General features: G+C 39.7%; 3 protein-coding genes across 5 annotated transcripts; 2 read left to right on the plus strand and 1 right to left on the minus strand.

Moving 5' to 3' along the window:
- Window position 1: 1 nt before the first annotated feature.
- Window positions 2-4,673, plus strand: zte38 (zebrafish testis-expressed 38). Of its 2 annotated transcripts, none has more exons than XM_063886825.1 (12): window positions 2-308; window positions 1,039-1,186; window positions 1,715-1,778; window positions 1,928-1,964; window positions 2,050-2,070; window positions 2,163-2,189; window positions 2,315-2,382; window positions 2,473-2,621; window positions 2,715-2,947; window positions 3,939-3,987; window positions 4,069-4,112; window positions 4,204-4,673. In XM_063886825.1, the coding sequence occupies exons 2-12, from the start codon at window positions 1,057-1,059 to the stop codon at window positions 4,246-4,248; spliced, it is 867 nt and encodes a 288-aa protein (XP_063742895.1). In that variant the 5' UTR covers window positions 2-308; window positions 1,039-1,056; the 3' UTR covers window positions 4,249-4,673. The 2 variants fall into 2 exon arrangements, with proteins under 2 accessions (XP_063742895.1, XP_063742894.1); XM_063886824.1 differs by lacking the exon at window positions 2-308 and adding an exon at window positions 516-810.
- aldh9a1b (aldehyde dehydrogenase 9 family, member A1b) lies at window positions 4,290-14,325 on the minus strand. 2 transcript variants are annotated; one of them, XM_063886823.1, is made up of 12 exons: window positions 14,079-14,325; window positions 12,379-12,595; window positions 10,507-10,652; window positions 9,974-10,103; window positions 9,533-9,667; window positions 8,424-8,620; window positions 7,336-7,476; window positions 7,066-7,254; window positions 6,902-6,989; window positions 6,140-6,281; window positions 5,747-5,859; window positions 4,290-5,489 (listed from the first exon to the last, which is right to left on the minus strand). In XM_063886823.1, exons 2-12 carry the CDS (start codon window positions 12,554-12,556, stop codon window positions 5,395-5,397), a joined length of 1,554 nt encoding a protein of 517 aa, XP_063742893.1. In that variant the 5' UTR covers window positions 12,557-12,595; window positions 14,079-14,325; the 3' UTR covers window positions 4,290-5,394. The 2 variants fall into 2 exon arrangements, with proteins under 2 accessions (XP_063742893.1, XP_063742892.1); XM_063886822.1 differs by lacking the exon at window positions 14,079-14,325 and adding an exon at window positions 12,811-12,899.
- Window positions 13,162-19,885, plus strand: uck2b (uridine-cytidine kinase 2b). The gene is made up of 7 exons (XM_063886826.1): window positions 13,162-13,303; window positions 15,449-15,608; window positions 16,209-16,305; window positions 17,036-17,178; window positions 17,273-17,370; window positions 17,796-17,844; window positions 18,476-19,885. Exons 1-7 carry the CDS (start codon window positions 13,199-13,201, stop codon window positions 18,610-18,612), a joined length of 789 nt encoding a protein of 262 aa, XP_063742896.1. The 5' UTR covers window positions 13,162-13,198; the 3' UTR covers window positions 18,613-19,885.
- The last annotated feature ends 181 nt before the right edge of the window (window positions 19,886-20,066 follow it).

Consider the following 20,066-nt stretch of genomic DNA (forward strand, 5'->3'; position numbering starts at 1 on the left):
ACACAATGGTTGAAGATAAACTGCAATCTATTATTATAAGCTTAACTATGAACATGAATGAAGCCAATGAGTAATTACTACATTTAAAATAATTCTGCTTTCCCATGACCGGTCGCTTAATTGTTGCCAGGTGCTCTTGAACACTGCTTCACACAGGTGTTTTAACTTCATTTAGCTGATTAGATTACTTCGGCTATTCGAACAGCAACCTTGAATCTTTTAAATATACGCAGTTATAACATGAGGTGTTTTGCGGCTATACTGATTAGATAAGTGTTAGTAACTGACGTAACTGGTCGGACATTTCAGTGAGTTACCTTTCCTTTTATATATTTACACCTACACACCGTCACCTGTCTATGACTTGTAAAAACATGTTATTTCCTGATGAAAAGGGAATGTTGTGTTTTATTCCAAATAAATGTCGATTTCAAATTATTAATACAAGTCAATTAAATGTACAAACGCACTTCCGGTTCTTTACAGTAAATACGTAACACGACGTATTGTTAAGCGACGCATTAGTGGCGGGAAAATTAAGCTAAGATACCCGGGCTAATGTTTGAGTAATTGTAATGGTTTTTTTTCACTCTAGCCTAACCTGTTAAGACTTCAGAATGGTGTTTTAAAACAGCAGTCCGTGAAGATAGGTGCCATTACTTTAATATTAACGTGAGCTCATATTGAATGTGTGTATTCATCTTGTTAGCTTAGTGTTAGCTTCGGTAATTAATCATAAGCATAAGTGATAAGGTGAAAATGGCTGCTGGGAAGATGTGCATGAGGAAGAGCAAGGACGAAACGGCTGAGGTTTGACCACAATACATTTTAGCTAACCGTTACATGTTTACCATTTATTTTAATTAGCTTGTACATTTTTAAGTGTACATTAACTTGATGTTTAACTTAAACTTTAAGTCAGCTCTGGAGGACAGTTTAGGTAGACAACGGCGCCATCGTGTGGGCCTTCATGTCACATGTAGCTCCAGTTTTCTCCTTAACTTATAGCGTCCTTGTTTGTTCCTTGTATTGTTTTAGAAGTGGACTGGATTGTTTATGAATGACTTGAAAACGGAGCAGGAGTCCCTTGTTTTTGTCAAGAGGATGATGGCGGTGGCAGTGTCCTCTATCACCTACCTCCGAGGGATCTTTCCAGAAGATGCCTACAGGTCCAGATATCTGGAAGGTAAACATTAAACACACTCAAATAGCCTAGAAGTTTAGGAAATGATAATAAAATAGTGATAATTCAGGCATTTACCTCTCAATTGGTGTGCTGTTTCACATTTTAGGCTATCCCTGGCTGCATTGTGAAGCCAGGCAAATCAGAGGAAAAAAATAATACATTTTAGGAATTGAGCCAACACGTAAAGTAGTAGAAACTAAATAAAATGTTGGAACACTTATATCTGTTTGCACCCTAAATATTTATTATTTCAATATGGAGTATTTGTATCCACTGTACAAACATTTCTACATGTGACTTCCACCTTTGTGTGACTCTGACTATTAAAATTACGTCTTAAGTTTATAGTATGTTGCATTGCTGGAATACCCTGGGACTTTCGGGTTGGGGACTGGATTTTCATTGACACACTATGGTGTAGCTATTGTGCACATGACAATATTGCCTTGAACTTTACATTGTGTCGATGGTCATGATTGCTCTTCATCAAAGAGTAATACATGCTGTTTTATTCTGCCATTCCCACAGATTTGTGCGTCAAAGTTTTGCGGGAAGACAACCACACTCCTGGTGCCAGCAAAGTTGTGAAATGGTAATTATACTGCCTTAATGCTCCCATAATAAACATTAGTAGTAGCCACAGCAGCTAGCTCAAGGCGTAGGAAGCTCAAGAAGTAGGAAGTCAGCAGTGATAATAAGCACTTGGAGACTGAAGGTCTGATCTTTGAATTTCTTTTTCAGGTTGATGGGCTGCTTCGATGCATTAGAGAAGCAGTATGTAAGTTAATGCATCCGTGACTACTTTACATTTGTATAATTTGTTTTATTTTAAAACTTATTTTCAATGTTTTCCTTTTTAACAGCTCCAGGTTGTTTTCATTGGGGTAAGTAAATCCATATAACAACATTTAAAGATAACACGTTGCTTACAAGGAGAAAACAGAACAGTAACTTCGTATATGTTATTGCAATCTAGGTGTACACCAATCCAGATGAACCTAATGTAAGTCCTCTAAAAATACTGAAAAATGAAAGGGTTAACATAATAAACAGAAAACCCAATTTTGTCAGGACCAAGTGTGAAGCCTGATCATCATTAAAATACTTTTATTTTTTCTCCTTTTGCAGTGCATTATTGAGTCATACCAGTTCAAATATAAATACACTGTAAATGGGCCAGAGATGGACATACTCAGGTAGGGATTATACTTTCTATGTTTGAGCAAATAAATTAGAAAAGGCTTCCATATGTGAACGATGATGCTGTCACCTCCATGAAACCACAGGAATAACGATGTGGAGATGCAGGTGACATTGGAGGACACCAAGAGAGCCTCGGTGCTGCTCATCAGGAAGCTCTTCCTGCTCATGCAGAACCTGGAAGCCCTCCCCAACAACGTGTACCTCACCATGAAACTCTACTATTATGATGACAGTAAGATTGTGTCTCTGTCCTAACAAATAAATGCTAATCTTTGTGCCATACCTCGGATAGTAAGAATCATCTCCTTCTGCTCTTCTTTCAAAGTCACCCCGGCCGACTACCAGCCCCCAGGCTTCAAGGAAGGTGAATGTGACAGCCTGTGTTTCGAAGGCATGGCCGTGCACTTCAAGGTGGGCGAGGTGCAGACGGCGTACCACACCTTGATAGTGCGCGTTGCAGCGGAACAAAGCCGGCTGGAGAAGCTTCAAGAAGGGAATCACCTGAGGGACACCAAACAGGATTCGCTGAGACATCCTGCAGAGAGCGAGACCATGGAGGTGGGGCAGGAAGGAGGATTAGGAACTTGTATATCTGTTTCACTGAACACTGGCACAAAATTCCCTTTTTCTTGTTTTTTGTTGTAATTTATCTTTAAAAAGAACTATATATAGCTCATTCCTGTTAAACAAATGCACAAAATGACTATTCGTTTATCAGTTACTCATCGCGTGGTACCTTGAATTCTTCTCATATATTATACGAAGAATAAACTCCCAATCAACTAGTGCAGTATATTCCAAGATGCATTTATCTGGTCGTAAGCTCACTACTTCCCAAACTCGTGTATTTTCACAACAAGAAAATCTGTTTCGCAAGGAGCAATTTCAGTGAGGTTAATTTGAGTAGGCGTTCATGCTTTTATTTTGAAGGCTGCTTCAGGCACCAGGGGATCAGGGTATTTAATGTTGGGCAGGTGAGGTGGGATTAGACACCACAAAGGCATATTGTTTTTACCAGGGCAAGTCACAGATCAGGAGAAAAGGTAAAGCCAGCATTCATTGTACTTTTTGATTGTCTCATAAATGACACTTGGATTATACTTCATCGTGAGAGTTTGTAAATAGATATTTTGACATGATTTTGCTGAGTAATGTGGACCCAGTTCTCTTCAGTTATCAAGGCTTCCTGTTTGTTTCAATCTTTGTTCACCTTGGAGGCGAGAAAGTGTTCTTCAAGAATTCTACTTTATGGGGCTGAGTGATTTATTTGTAAAAACGTTTTGGGGGGCTTTTTGCCTTTAATCGGATAGGACCGTGGAGAGTGACAAGAAAGTGGGAGAGAGTCGGGGTGGGATCCGGAAAGGACCACGGGTCGGGAATCGAACCCGGGTCGCCGGCGTACGGTGCAGGTGCCCCAGCCAGTTGCGCCACGGCCGGGGCCTGAGTGATTTATATTTAGTGGTTGATGTACTAATTTAAAGTTATCTCATGCAACTCGTTTTACTGTTTGCTGTAAGTTTATTAAAATTGTCTTTAACATCTGTCACAGGACCCTCTTAAGAAAACATATGACGAAGAGGATCTGCCTTCTGAAGATGGTGAGTCTCTCCTGCCTGCCAAAGTGTAAAAGGTATCAAAACCTATCAAAACTTTAAAACTGTTGACTATCCTTTGAACAGAGTCTGCTGCACAGTTCAAGAAACCTAAGAAGCCCATGGCAAAGGTACAGTTCTACCACCAGAGGCATGATTATATTATAGTACACATAAATGTGACACAGTGAAAACTTTACCCATTTTTCTTTTTTATCTTAGAGAAATGCATCTGCCAGAAATCTGTCGCGAAAGAAAAGGATTTAACCAAAACATCGCACAAGAAATAAGCTGTCAGCACACACACATGAAATGATTCTTAGTTTTATTGCAATGTTAAACACGGTTAAATGTTATGTTACAATTCATTAAATGTGAAAATGTGTTGGACAGTTCCCTTACATAATTCAAGTTCTAATGTAAACAACTTGGTATGAAAGCATATTTGAAGTGTAAAATCTAGTGTTATTAATCAGTTGTTGTTTTGCATGTAAACATATATTAATATGATTATTGAGGAAATAAAGTTTGACTTGTAAACATATTTGTTCTCCAGTAAACAAACAAAAAATATATAATTCAGCATACGGATTAAACAATATATTTAGAAAGAAGACATACTGTGCAAATTCTATAAATCAATATATCAATACATATATATATATATATATATATATATATATGTATATATATAAATGCACAAGAAGCTGAATATCCATGGTTCAGTAAATACTGAGGAAAACCTAGAATGTATCCATTTGGCACCGATGTTAATTTAGATGTAATTGTCAAATTTCCACTAAAGGGAATTGGAAGTCTGTGGAGGATAGCGTCTAGCAGCAGCCGTCAATAGATATCAGTTCTCCCCGGTCATCTGTCGACTGTTTTCATCCAAAATGAATAAAGCATGCCCAAAATAAAAATGCCCTTACAAAGAAGCTCTAGGCAGAGACAGAGTGGGTGTCTACACCTGTCGTTATTTAAAATATGTAACAAATGTGAAGGCCCCACAAACGGGGGAAACAGGACCTTCAAAGCCACAGGTTCAATGAGAACTACAGAGTCATCATCACTTGACACATACCGTCAGCCTGAACGATTTTAAAAGTATTTAAAAAGTTTGAAAGAAAAAGTTGAGCTTCTTTGCTCGCTGCACCAGTTAAGTCAATGGGTTGCATTCCCTGGCATGCTCCAAAGACGGACCATTGTCGTTGATGATGTCACTTTTCCATTCCCTATTTGTCGCTCCTTTTCCTTCAGCTTAACAATAACCTTATGCTCAGAATAATAATAAAATACATATGGCTCATTTTTAGCAGCACGAAGGTTTGATGGTATTTCCCTGAAGCGTTGTACTGGTCCACACTCTGAGTCGCAGTCACAGCTCCACATTCCTTTCCATGCGTTTCTGTCCTAGAAGAGGCTGTCCACATCTCCCATCTCCACATACACACTCTTCAGCTGGGAGTAGTGTTCAATGGTCACCTTACCGTTCTCCCGCCCTATGCCTGGTGAATGTAAAGAAAAGGAAGTTGTCTCCACAGTGATCAGATGTTTAGGGAAGGTGTATTAAACACTGAAATGATGCCAATAAAAACATCGGCTGTGGTTGCGTGCCAACCTTTATATATGCAGTCTATTCTTAAATCCAGTCCCTGTATATATCGTGTTGTGTGGCACTAAGTCCTAAAACCTGATAATGAGTTAGCATTTTACCACTTCTGGTTACCTCATCTCAAACTCAAGTTTTTTACGCAGTCTGTACCTGACATTTTGAAGCCTCCGAAGGGCACCTCCACAGGAGTGATGTTGTAGTTGTTGATGAAACAGGAACCTGCCTTCAGGTGTTCCACCACACGATGGGCTCGCTTCACATCCCTACAGGAACAAAAAACAACAACAAGAGGTTCATTCCCTATTTAGTTGTGTTGATTTTAAGTACTATTTACCAAAGCTTTTGTAATCTATCAATAGTTCAATTGTACTTTTTTTGTTCCTTAACTCTTAATTTTGCTGCTTTCAACATAAATTGTTCAAAAAGTTAAAGAACAAAAACAAACAATTAAAATTAAAATCTCATACTTCAGACACCCCTTTTTCAAAATTCCAATTTACAAGATCGCGAGATGGCCCTGAATGTGTCACACCACAAACCCACCTGGTGAAAACTCCTGCAGCCAGACCCAAGGGGCTGTCGTTGGCTCTCAGCAGCACCTCCTCTTCACTTTCAAAAGACAACACGGACATGACAGGGCCGAAGATCTCCTCCTTCACACAGGTCATCTCATCCGTGCAGTTACCTTGACGAGGACAAAGAGAAAGCCGATGGTGTAAAGTTACTAGGTACATTTACTCAGGAAATGTCCATTGTTACAGCAAAAGGGAGAATAGAGACAAAAATCAAACACTTTTAGAAGGGGCATTCGTAATGGATTCTCTAATTTACATATTGCACGCAAGTGTTATAATAGGTAACATTAAGAGGTAGTTCACTTGAGCATTGAGTTATGTAATATATTTAGTCACCTTTACCAGCTGTGAGAACACTTTAAGGATCAATAATTTTAAAACATATCAGAGATATTATTCTGAAATGGACCAATCAAACAATGACTACTTTTACTGTCGCTACTTTAAACAGATTTTGATGCTGATACTTTTCTACTTTTACTAGAGTATGATTTTAATTGCAATACTTTTACTGTAACAGAGTATTCCTACACTCTGGTACTTCTACTTTTAATTACATAAAAGATCTGAGTACTTCTCCCCCCTCTGAAGACAGCCCAAACACTGATGTCGCCTAAACTCTTCACAACATACTTTTACTTACACTTACAAAATAAGGTAAAATAGTCTGCCACACTTTCAGAGATCTTCTGAATGCATTACGTCACTGAGGGATTTACAGAGGTCTTACCCAATACACATGGAGTCATGTAGTATCCTCCTTTGAGTTTTGGATCTGATGGGACAAACGGTTCACCTCCGCACAGCACCGTAGCTCCCTGGAAACGGCACGATTAACTTCAAGGAAATACAAATGTGCCCCGCGTCACACGAGCCCATGAGGACAAGCCTTACCTCCTTCTTTGCCTGATCCACAAAGGACAGGACTCTCTCCAGGTGGGACATGCTGACCAGTGCTCCCATCCTGGTGCTCTCCAACAGTGGGTCTCCTATCTCGATCGCCCGCGTCCTCTTCACCACCTCCTCCACAAACTCAGGCAGAACATCCTTGTGGACAAACACCCGCGTACCGTTGCTGCAGACCTGTGAAACATTTCATTAACTCAAAAAATATGCTTCCATGTGTAGATTGGACATGAAAATACAAATTCAAACACTATTTACCTGGCCTTGAGACAGGAAGTTGGCCATGAGTGCCCCACTCACGGCGTTCTCCAGATCGCTGTCCTGAAAGATGAGCAGAGGAGATTTCCCCCCCAGCTCCAGAGTCACGTACTTCACTCCCTGGGAGGCCATCTCCATAATCTGTGTTATTGAATTACAATACAAACAATTCAATTAATATTCCCATTTATAACCTGTAGGTACCAGGGTGTGTTCATTCAATAATAGAAAGTAGAAAATTAATTTAATTCTCAAACTGTTTAAAAAAGTGCAATCATAAGACATAATGGAGAAAGAGTATGTGAAATGGGAGACCCTGATGAACTATTCGAGGCTTAAAGTAAGGGATGCTAAATATAAAGGATTTACAATATATCTATATTACCGACACATCAGGGTTTGGAGAGAGTTCATGTATTGTACAGAAACATTACATGCTAAAAAACACTTAAAGGGTCCATATTCTGCTTCATATTTGCATTCCGCGCCTCTACTGGGACATGTCTCCATGCTTTAATGTTCAAAAAGCTCTTTATTTTTCTCATACTGCCTGTGCTGCAGCACCTCCGTCTGAAACCAGAGCCCAGTCTGCTCTGATTGGTTAGCTGGCCGACTCTGTGATTATTCAACTGCTTAGAGATGTCCCGCACTTTAGCCTATCAGGTACAATGTGCTGGAGCTATAGCAAATAGAAGCCCTAGGTTTAAATAGGGATGTCACTATGTTACAGAAGTAAACAAAGGAGTCAAATGGAGGCGTTTCAGGCAGGGGGCGGGGGGGAGTGTGAGAGAGAAACTCCCTCTGGAGGCAACGTTGGGTTTTCAGCCTTTACATTTTTATGAAATATATATCAGGATATATGATTTTGGTTCAAATGCTGCCGGTGAAGTCATCCCGTTTTCAGTTGTTATATTTATCTTCAACTAAAGGCAGGGGGGAGAGAAACTCCCTTTTGAGGGAACTTTGAGATTTTAGCCTTTGCAGACCATTTACATGCACTAAAACCAATAGAACAGGAAAGGGAAACCCTGAAAAGCAGGATAGAACCTCTTCAATACTAAACTCTCCACTGTGTAAACACCGCTGACCTTCTTTCCTGTGGGCACGCTCCCGGTGAAGGACACCTTAGCTACGTCAGGGTGGTGGCAGAGTAGGCTGCCGGTCTCCTGGCCGCCCTGCACCACGTTGTACAGCCCCTCTGGAGCTCCCGCTTTGGCGTAGACCTCTGCCAGCAGGACCGCCGTTACAGGGGTCACCGGGGAGGGCTTGAACACCATGGAGTTTCCTGTTTTGGACGACAGACAGAAGATTTGAACGGTAAGACAAAGACAGCGACTGTGATTCTGTGATAAAACTCCTCAACTCCAATCAAACATAATTCTTACATTACACATACATTTTATATAAAGTTATATCAATTCAGACATGTTAATAAGAGATATTTTCGAGGCCATTGGTGGGGTGAGGGGGGTGTCAGTGTTGTTTGTTTGCAGAATACCAAAGAGGTTTGATCTGCTTTATAAATAAGACTTACAGGATGTAGTCTTCACTGTAAGAGCAAATTTCTTAGAACCTCGTCAGTGAAAACAACCCTTTGTATGAGGAAGCTGCATGAAAAAGGCCCGGGATTCTTGACATTCTTGAGAAATGCTGCGATGTTTAACAACTAACCACAAATGTTTTTCACATGCAGTCTTGTCTTGTGGACTAAAATAACAAGAATGTGATTTGAATATAGCAGATCAAATGCCATTTCACAATACAGCTCAGGTCTAATGAGTGTGGTAGTGAAAGGGAGTGGCTTAAATAGCAGAGCATGTTTGAGTCAGTGAGGTATAGCAGTGAGTCCAACTAGCCACATCAAAGAAAACAATTACAGAGAACAGGTAAATAATGTTAACGTTTTCAATATTCATTCAATAGCACGGAATTCAAGAAGGATGTATGCAATGTGTAGAAGATGTTTGGTCCAATATATAAAGCACTTTAGAATGTTTTAACTTGTAGATGTGTCCAAACACAAAAATGTTTAAAGGTCTTCACATATTAACTACATGTTGATGATGTATGAACAGTAAATGCAATTGGTGAAATAAAAAGCTAACGTTAGTCTGAATAACAATATAAAGGTAAACATAAAGGTCTACATACGGTGTGCTAAAGCTAATTATTTAACAGCTTTAACAGTCTCCGTTACCACAGGCCAGGGCTGGAGCAGATTTCCAGGCAGCGATCTGGAAAGGATAGTTCCAGGCCCCGATGCCGACGCAGACTCCCAGAGGCTCCCTGCGGGTGTAGGCGAACGATCCTCCAGGCAACTGCACATGCTGGCCTTGAAACACATGGAATATAGGTGATATTTCTTAGGATTTGAGTTTCAAAGGGTGCAGCGTGAATTGGAATGTGCATTTTCTCTTAGCAACATACAATATGACAGCAATACTTGTCAGGGTTAAGGTTGAGAGATATTTAATAGATCTCAAAACTCAGTCATATCACAGCAGCGGTTATAGTTATATATATATAGACTATATTGTGTTTGCACCAAAGCAAATTCCTTGTTTGAGTAAATCTACCTGGCAAAACAACCTGATTCTGATCAGAAGTGGGTAACTAATGAGCGTTGTTTTGTACCAACCTGCCAGAGTGGTGGCCAGCGCGGCATAGTATTCTATACACAGTCGGGCCGAATCCACGTCCAGACGAGACTCTGTGATGGACTTCCCGTTGTTGACTACTTCAATTTCAGCTATCTCCTCTCTCCTGCTCTGTGCAGGAAATCCAGGGTAATTATTACACGTTGTCCATCACTGGATGTACAAAACCACTCTTGACCTACAATCAAAACACTCTCTGTTTGGGCTGCATGATTTGAAAAATAACTAACTGCAGTTATAGGAGGGATTACATTTGCACCCATTTCATTGAAAAAAATGCTTAAAATGTGATGTTGTAAGAGGATCTGTAGCAAATAAATGTTTTATTAAGTCTGTAAAATAGTAGTTCTATGCCGGGATATCTCTGCAATAAATAATATTCCATTAAATAAATAATATTTTAACAGATTTTAACTAATTTGTATGTAACCTGGGCTAATGAACATATTTTCAGGAGAAGGAGAGACTAAATAATAATAATTTGTAGAAAATAAATTAAGCAAAACTAAAACACCTCAATGATATGAGCAGCTTCTATCATGATCTTCGCCCTCTCCATCCCAGACATCTTGCTCCAATGACCAAAGGCCGACTTGGCAGTCTCCACCGCCTGATTGACCTCCGCAGCACCACACGGCTCCAAATGGCACAAGACTCGCCCTGCCAAGTGATACATGTGATGGTTAGAACAGTTCAGCACACAGCTTATAAATACAATTACAGGTTCTAATTTGCTAGGCCACGACAGCGCTTTTTCGTAAAGTATGCACTGGTTCGGGATGAGAGGAAAAATAAGGAGCATCATTCCGCCTGATGAGTGGGCTGCACACAGGCTGTGCTCAAATGGAGTCACGAAATCTGAATTAAAACTAGGAACTAAGCCAGACAGAGCATTCTAGCAGAGAACTACTAGCTCCATAGTTTCCTTATTTAAAAAAACTAACAGATTTGACTGTTTTTCCCCTTCAAAAATCCTTAACAATTTGTACAAATTGCAGTTAAAATGCTATTCGCACACTTGTATAATGCATGTATATAGAATCCTATGTTTATATATATATATATATATTGTAGAGAGAGTTGGTCACAGTGTATTCTAACTTACTCAGTTGGTTTTATATTGAGTTTTCTTTGGAAACGCTATAGATATTTATATTAAAGTTGATATGTATAAAGTAAATGGATTTGTTTATTTTGGTTCTCCATTTTGTCCTTTTTGCTTATATTTTGAAATCATTTGCAATGCGTTGTAAACATGCTGCTGAGACGGAACAATTTCCAATTTAGGACCAATAAAAGTATATGTAATCTCAACTAACCCCTAAAAAACAACATAGATATGAAGTTCAATCAATCAGTACTTTTCCTTTACTTTGAGGTTTGCTGTCCTAAAGCTAAGGAGGAAATGATCCGGCTATATATGGCTGAAAGATTGACAGAGAAACCTGTTTTAATTAAATCAATAAATCTCTTCAGTGTAATAAGGAAGTTATGTTTAATAGCCAGGAAGTGGGTTCTGCTCAAGAGAAACTGATTGCACAAGAAAGATGCCATGTGTGGCTTTATGGATAGGCATGTTAATGACACTCCTTTACATGCAGTGGTGTAAAGTAACTAAGTACATTTACTCAAGTACTGGACTTAAGTACAAATTTGAGGGACTTGACTATTTAAATTTTTTGCTACTTTATACTTCTACCCCACTACAGTTCAGAGCTAAATAGTGCACTTTTTACTTGTATTTAATACCTTTAGCTCCTTTGCAGATTTGGATAAATGATGTGAAATATAATCAACATTTAAACAAGACTAAGTTACACTTGAAGTACAATTCACAAGCTACCCTGCAGTATACAAAGGAATTGAAATTAGCTGCACCTTTAACAGCTTTGATTATACTTTAATACATCAATAATTATAATCAAAATATTTGATATGTTTTATTCTGAAGTGGGCTAATCTGCAGAATCTATTATGCTGATAATCTAATGATAATACCTTGTACTTTTAGTTGAGTAGTATTCCTACACTCGTAGGATAATAAGTAGTTCATAATAATATTAATAATAATATCTGAGTGTTTCGTCCACCTCTGTTTACATGCATATCTTATTTAGTTAGTTCATGCAAAAAAGCATATGTGCAAATTTAACTTTCCTTGTATATGGAAAAATCAGATGTGAAAAGTGTATAGAAGGACAACTTCAAAGTATTCAGAAAGAGAAGGAACATGACCTCAGAAAATGATTAGTTTTCACTGTCAGAGATAACCAGGCAGCAGTCATTGTTCACACTGCAGGGATCAACGTCCAGCCATGGAACTGTGTAAATAATGCCTAAACATGTTTTTTAAAATTAGCTGAAATATCAAAGAATTGTGTTTCACCTGTTGCAGGTTCGTAAACCTTTTCCGTGTTGCATTTCTCTTGACTCGTCTGTCGCGTCCCTGCCCAGAAGTTCAGCGGGACCGTGATGTCCACTGAGCCCGAAGAGAGGCACCGTACAGCGGCCGAGAAGGGAGGAACAGCCGGCCGCCGCAGAGACGTAGCGAGCCTATGGAGCATGCTCAAAAATGGCTCTGTTGCTCCAAGTTTAGCCGATAACTGAAACATATACATTCTGTGGGTAAATACAATGCAGAACTGTCCCTTAATGAAAGCAAACACGACTACATTAGGAAACGTCAAAGCAGTTGTACTTTACTAGTTAAACATTAGCTTCAGCAAATTATACCGTAACAAGCAAGATACTTTTTATATGTTGTATTGTTGGTCACTCACAACGTTTCGCAAATATATGTAAAGATTGTCAAACTTACTTCCCACGCGTACAAGTTTATGTATCTAAATAACGGTTTACTTAAAGTTAGTTATTTTTTCCTGATGAGCTACAAGGGGGCGGAACAAGACCATTGCCATTGTTGCCATTGGTTGATGGGGGCTGGCGGACGTCAAAAGCGTAACAGACGATTGGTTATAATCACTGCCATTCGCAAAAAAGAAAAATGCAGATAATGTCTTTAAATGTATATTTGAAATCGAATATAAACAACGTAGACCACAGTTGACCATTTAAATAAAAAAACACGTGTAAATAAATTAATTTAGAAACGAAAAACAGGATAAATAAAGTGAATGCTGATACTGTGGGAGGAGCTCTGCGGCAATGATCTTCCAGCACAGCAGCTCTGACTGTACACTGCAAGCATGGCCGGGGATAGTGAAACACATCTCAAGGACCGTAGCGAGAACACCGAGGTTATCCGACAACCTTTTCTCATCGGTGTTTCTGGAGGCACCGCCAGTGGCAAGGTTGGCATCCTAGCTAACTAACTTGACGTGTTTTGCGAATTGTCAGGGTTTTGGTTTGAGCTAAATCACAGCAGATGTTAGCCCGCAGCCGGTGGCTAGTTGGCCGCGTGGCTGCAGCAACGCGACGTTGAGATTTGATTGACAGGTCTCTCCTCTATTTAGACATCGTGTGCGTGTACCTCTTTCTATGTATGGATGTAGACTGGCTGCTTTAATTTATTTTGTATTTTTTCATTTTCCATTTTTTACTGGGTTTGGGTTCAATAACAGGACCAATTATATTTAAATACGTAGAAACACTGTTAGCCCACTTAGCTGAATTCCATCACATTATAGCATAAATGGTGTTGAAACAATAGCTACTGCTAGCCCTCTTCTCCATGATGTTAAAACTCTTTGTACACATTTTAAACCACACTGATGCGTGTTGAGAACATTTTAAAGATAAAACGGTGTACTATATCAGACACATACACAGCTTGTAGCGTTGGTGTGTTTTTTAAGTTCTAGTGACCTGGGATAACGGCATACGTTTAATACCGTTATAGATGTTGGTGTAATGAATCATAACACACGGGAAATGCCATCTCTAAACAGGTTTCGGCAATGCGCCCACGTCCTTTGTCCTATGACCATATAGAAAACCCGGCTTTGGCCCGGCCGATTTGAGTTTTGTAAAATGTAATTATTAAAGATCAACGCCTTCATAAACTGACCCTTATTTTAAAGAATCAGTTCATTGTTACGGTAATTTGCGTAGCAGTGCTGAACTTACGGTAGCACTGACGTCTTTCTTGTTCCAGCAAGAACACAGACGTGGATGTTTTCGAAGACGTCATTGTTTTCCTTTGTTATGAACCTGGTGGAGTATTTCATGCCCGGACAGCGGTTAAAAAAAAGGGACCGCGTGTTATCAAGGGACACCAGTTGCATTGATAAGCTTGAAGCAGCCGAACGGCAACAAAAAACAAAGTGTCGTATCCAGATTGTCAGTGGATGTCAGTGGTGTTACTGTGACAGTAGTAGGTACTTCACAGAATGAGACATGAGGGACTATCCCTCTCTTCCATCGGCCCAGTTAGCCCCGCCTCCCAACTTTGTCCCAGATATCAGCACGCTGGCACCGGGCCTTTGTTGTGTTTCCCTTAGCCTGTGTGTGTGTGTGTGTGTATATATATATATATATATATATATATATATATATGATAGCCCCTCTTAGGGGACTGGGGGATTGACTGTAGTGTTATGACGCCAGGCAGGGCCAGCCTTACTTGGTAAGGTGACTGCTCATTGATTGGACGATGCCAACTTGTGCTTCCTGGTCTGAAAGCGGACCCCAGCACAATATGCATGGAAAAAAAGACAGGAGGGCAGTAATGCAGATTCAGCACTTTCATCCGCCCGCTGCTGGTGTTTGATTTAAGGACAGATAGGCATTTCTTAGTAATCACAGAAAAGCATTTATTTGTTCTACACCAGTATTGAAAATTGTAATTTTCTTTATCAAAATTGCCATGTAAATAAATGAGCAGCTATAACGTTACTTTGCTAAAATGAAAGCAATTATTTGATGTTTATGACATCTGCTTAATAACAGTTATGGATTTAAGACATAGTGGCGCAGGAATGATTCCCAGAACCTGGAAATATTAGAACATTTACCACATCTGGCGATAGCTAACAAGTGGCTAAATGAGACGTTTAAACCTCACACTGAACACGAGTCCGCTATAAGCTTAGGAGTGGTGACATGAAATCATGCATCTGTAATGTAAGGCCTTTATAGGCTAACAATAGCTTTCTAAGTAGCCCTAGTGATGCTAACTTTTTGAGTCTCCCTACAAAAATATGTCATCACTGCACCACCCTATTGGATCCAGATTAAATATAGACTAATCATGAGTCCGAGGAATGACCCTTTGATGCCAGGTCCTGTGGAATTGCTGCAAATAAAACCACCCAGCTCTAAAGTGGCTGCATCCAAATTCATTGTATCGCAATTTTAACGGACACAAAGGCAACAGAGCCCCGTGTATCTGCCCAGTCAGCACTGGGTATGAGATACATTTAGTTGTGTAGGTCAGCGGGGCCAAACATTAGGGGGTCACTTCGGGGCATTTCACTGATCATTATCTGTTTCCATAGTCGTCAGTATGCGAGAAGATCATGGAGCTGCTGGGCCAGAACAAGATCGACCATCACCAGAGGCAGGTGGCCATCCTCAGCCAGGACAGCTTCTACAAGGTGCTGACCCCGGAGCAGAAGGCAAAGGCACTTAAGGGCCAGTTCAACTTTGATCACCCAGGTATGCCCATATGTTGAAGCACCTCTCTAGGATCACCTCCTTCGGCCTGCAGCATGCACACGTTTGCTCACCTTATCTCAGTTATGTTTACAGCAGTGGGCTCAAGTACTTTTTTAACAATTTGAGACCCGATACTGCATGAAGGGGTTTCACTGTGGGTGAATTATTGACATTTCAAATGTGTTTTGTATGTAAATGCAATATTTTGTGGAATAAGTAACCGCTGAGATTTGATAAATTAGGCTCAGATGACAATTTATTCCTACAAGCAATTTGCCAAGATGATATGAGCTGTTCAATTGGGCTTGTGTTCAGCAGCATTTCTTCCAGCGTGTTTTTGGCAGATGCACTGACTCCATTTTTGGTGCCTCACTTTGCCCCCTCACGCTTCTGCTTCCCTTCTCAGCTGGTTTTTGAAATCTAAGCAGTCAGCAGGCCTGTTCTCAGAGGCAGCTGCTATATGGTTCACAGATTGAACCCAACACCTGTTACAGGAAATGGATTGCTCGGTTACTAGACGTGCAGCGCGGGGTCGCACATGTCAAGTAATATGACCTTATGGACATCCAAGCTGAGCGTTTGCCTTTTCTTTTTCCTCAGATGCCTTTGACAGTGAGCTCATAATGCAAACACTCAGGAAGATCCTGCAGGGGGAGACGGTCCAGATCCCAGTGTATGACTTTGTTCATCATTCCAGGTAAGCACCTCACAGAAGAGATACAAGAACTGGCTAACAAAAGCGTATGAGATTTTAACATTTTATTCTACGGCATAAAATACGTCTGGAAAAACCGTCCCTACTTGCTAACAATTAGATAAATGAGACTAAACGTCCTCACGCTGATCATTAGCCACCTTTAGCGTAGCGGTGCCATGCAACCATCATGTAGTTTGTATGTATATATATATATAGCCTTACGCTAGCTATTTACTTTTGGCGATTGCATTAACGCTTCAATTAAAGCTTTATTTATATAGCACTTTTCGTACATGACATGAACATGCCAGATTAAGAGATACATTCTATAAAAGGTATGGTAATATTATAATAAACCATACAATTTTTAAAAGACCAACTTAAAAGGAATGCTATTAAAACTGATACATAAACAATACAAATTAAAACCCTTTTAAGACCAATAAAACAATATAAAAGTAGGTAAATAATAAAGACTAAAAAAACATTTAAAAAGAGGGTGTCGCTAAAAAAAAGCTCATCTAAAAACATTTGTCTTTAGCTGTCGTTTAAAAATGTCCACTGACTTCTCTGATATTTCCTGGGAAGGTGTTCTGCAGTTTTGGAGCGTTGTGTATAAACAGTGGTGTTAATATGTAACTTAATCGTGTAATCAGCTAAAATTGGCACCAGTCCAAGTGTAGTCGCTGACGGGGAGGTGGCAATCTCTTCCTTGTTTTTGTTATTCCAGGAAAGAGGAGTTCATCACGGTGTACCCGGCTGATGTGGTGCTGTTCGAGGGCATCCTCATGTTCTACTCTCAGGAGATCAGAGATCTGTTCCAGATGAAGCTGTTTGTCGACACAGATCCAGACACACGGCTCTCTCGCAGAGGTGTGTAGTTTTGAGAAGAGCCCCTTCTTCCTTTTTTAGGTATTGCGTTGAATGGCTTGTATTTATCTTTTTATGTGTGATTGTTCTGTCTCAGTTCTCAGAGACATCAGTGAGCGTGGCAGAGAGCTGGAGCAGGTGCTCGCTCAGTACATCACTTTTGTGAAGCCAGCCTTTGAGGAGTTCTGTTTACCAGTAAGTGATGTGTGCCGGCCTTACAAGCCGCTGTCGTGTTTGGAGTAGCGCCTACACTTCGGATGCCAAACATTACTAGCCAATGTTAGCTTAAACTTTGTATATTGTTTTTAATGTATGTCATCCCATGTAAAACAACAAATTGCAGCACAGAAAAGCCAAAGATGTATTTGAGGTAATTTAAAAAAAAGTCAAAATACATTGTTGATCCACCAGGGAGAACTGATAGGTTACATAAATAGAATGTGTCTATTCTTTACAAATTCTATCCAAATGTTTGTATATATTTTGTCCTTAATGAACAACTACTTGTCGATACATAATTTTTCTTTAACTACCGAATGTCAGTCTTCTGTTGTGCAGTATACAACTGTTAAAAACAATGTGTTCCTCCAATAACTTGACTCTTTCTCTATTTCTCAAAGACAAAGAAGTATGCAGATGTGATTATTCCACGAGGAGCAGATAACCTTGGTATGGATTTTTATTACACAGACGTGTTGATCAGGCTCCGAATGGTGCATGAGAGGATTTCCACAGATTTATTACATCCTTGTCAGTTTACAACCAAGTGGCTAAATGAGACTACTGAATGTCATCACACTGAGCATTAGCCACCTTTAGCTTAGCGGTGGTCACGCAACCATCATGTAGTTCATATATAGCCATACGCTAGCTTTTTACCCATGGTGATTGCATTAACGCTTCAATTATTTGAACAGTAGTGTTAATATGTTGAGATTATCCTGCTAAAGAAAACATGCCAGTATAGTCATCGTGCGTTTTTCCAATGCATTAATTTCTGCAATATTTGGGGAAAACAAATTAAAAATCCCTCTTTTTTTTGTGCCAAGGGAGCTAAGCTAACTTCCAGATCGTCCTACAAAAATACATCAACACTGCATTACCATAAATAACAGGTCTCTGACCAAACTCTCAGCTAGCTAGTTGCATTGTGGGTAATGTAGTCACCAGGTTTCGACGTGAAAAAATACTTCTGTCTGTATCAATTTTGATAAATTATTTGAAACTGTCCTTTGTGCTGAATCTGTTGAGGACTCTTTTCAAGATTTCTAACAATCTCTCTCTTCCTCATTCCCCACAGTCGCCATCAACTTGATAGTACAGCACATCCAAGACATTATGAACGGCGGACCAAGCAAGCGTCACAACGGCTGCACAAACGGCCACAGTACCCCGCGTCAGCGACGAACCTCGGAGTCCAGCAGCCGGCCTCATTGACCTCGTGGCACCTCTCTCACGGGGCGGAGAGGGGTGTGCGAGCTTCGCTGTAAATAATGCCTGTTGGCATCACTGTATTTAAGAGAGGAGGAAAAAAGGAAATGCAAAAAGAATTTAAATGCCTTTTTATTATTATTGTTATTATTATTATAATAATGACTACTCATGTTATTGGTTACCTTTATTGTTATTGTTGATTTTATTTTATTTTTTTCCAGGAGGTTTAAAAGAATTTGTTGTGATGGGTTAAAATGACCTCATGCATTTTTCCTCCCAGATTGCATTTTGTTTTTTATGTATCCCCCGCTGCTCGATGGAGTGTCATGCCGTTAATATTGAATAAAAGAGGGGAACCCCTTCTTTTTTTTTTATTTTTATTGACTGATAAAACTTGAACCCGTAAAGCCAGCGGGAGTCTGATAAATGTTTGGGTGTTTTCCCAAACTATAAGGATTTGAAGAAGAGTTGAAGAAAATCCGGATTGCAATCTGTATTTGTACCGACAATCTTTGGGAGTGTTTGCAACCCTTTTCTTCAGTGGCTAAATGTGTGATTCAAGAGGTCTGTTTACTACGAAGTGTCCATCACTGACTACACACTACATTATTTTTCAGTACTGATTCTCACCTGTAGATTAATGTGACAACCAGACCAATGAAGCCTAAGGCTGGAAGGATCAGCAGACTACTGTATTAACCCAGTTGAGTGTTGTTGGTATTGTTACACATTAAGTTACTTTAAAAGACAACATTGATAAATATATCCCAGTCAAAAATAAGCAATCAAACACTTATTTTGAGAGTGAGATTAAATTAACTAGACAAACGTGTAGATTACTCTATAAAGTCTATATTTTTTGCTGATTTTGCTACCATTCACATGGCAAAAAAAGCCTGCAAGATTATGATGGGAAATATATACTCAGGTTGGGATTGCTATTATGATTTTAAAATGCCAGATAAAAGTGTTCGATGCCACAGCAATATTAGTTTTCCCAGGTGGCCATTAACCACCAAGACCTACCCGCATTGCCTCAGGTTAATATGTACAGCAAGTATCCACAGTAGGAGCAAGTTTCCCTTTAAGTTAAAGATACAATAAATAAAAACAGTTGACTCAATTTTGTATTCCATGTTCTGTATTTGTTGTGTATGGTTTAATTGAATGACTGATTTGTACCATGAGATTTGTACTGTGTGGCTGTTCCATTGTCACAGGTTGTTTGATGAATTGTGACAGATTGCTTGGTGTTTAATAAACTGATGCTACCGAGTGCCCTTGTCTGAAAAGAGGGATTATTTTTTATCTTATGGGTTGATGAGATTTTCATACAGGTGTGAACGCCTTAATGGTGTAAATGCGAACAAAGAACATTTCTCATTGAAATATGTTGCATTAAACAGCAATCAGTAGGTCATTGAGCGCCAGTGTCCACTAGAGGGCGCAATAGGCTA

Source organism: Eleginops maclovinus, chromosome 6 (genome assembly GCF_036324505.1).
Source record: "Eleginops maclovinus isolate JMC-PN-2008 ecotype Puerto Natales chromosome 6, JC_Emac_rtc_rv5, whole genome shotgun sequence".
In the NCBI taxonomy this organism is placed as follows: domain Eukaryota; kingdom Metazoa; phylum Chordata; class Actinopteri; order Perciformes; family Eleginopidae; genus Eleginops; species Eleginops maclovinus.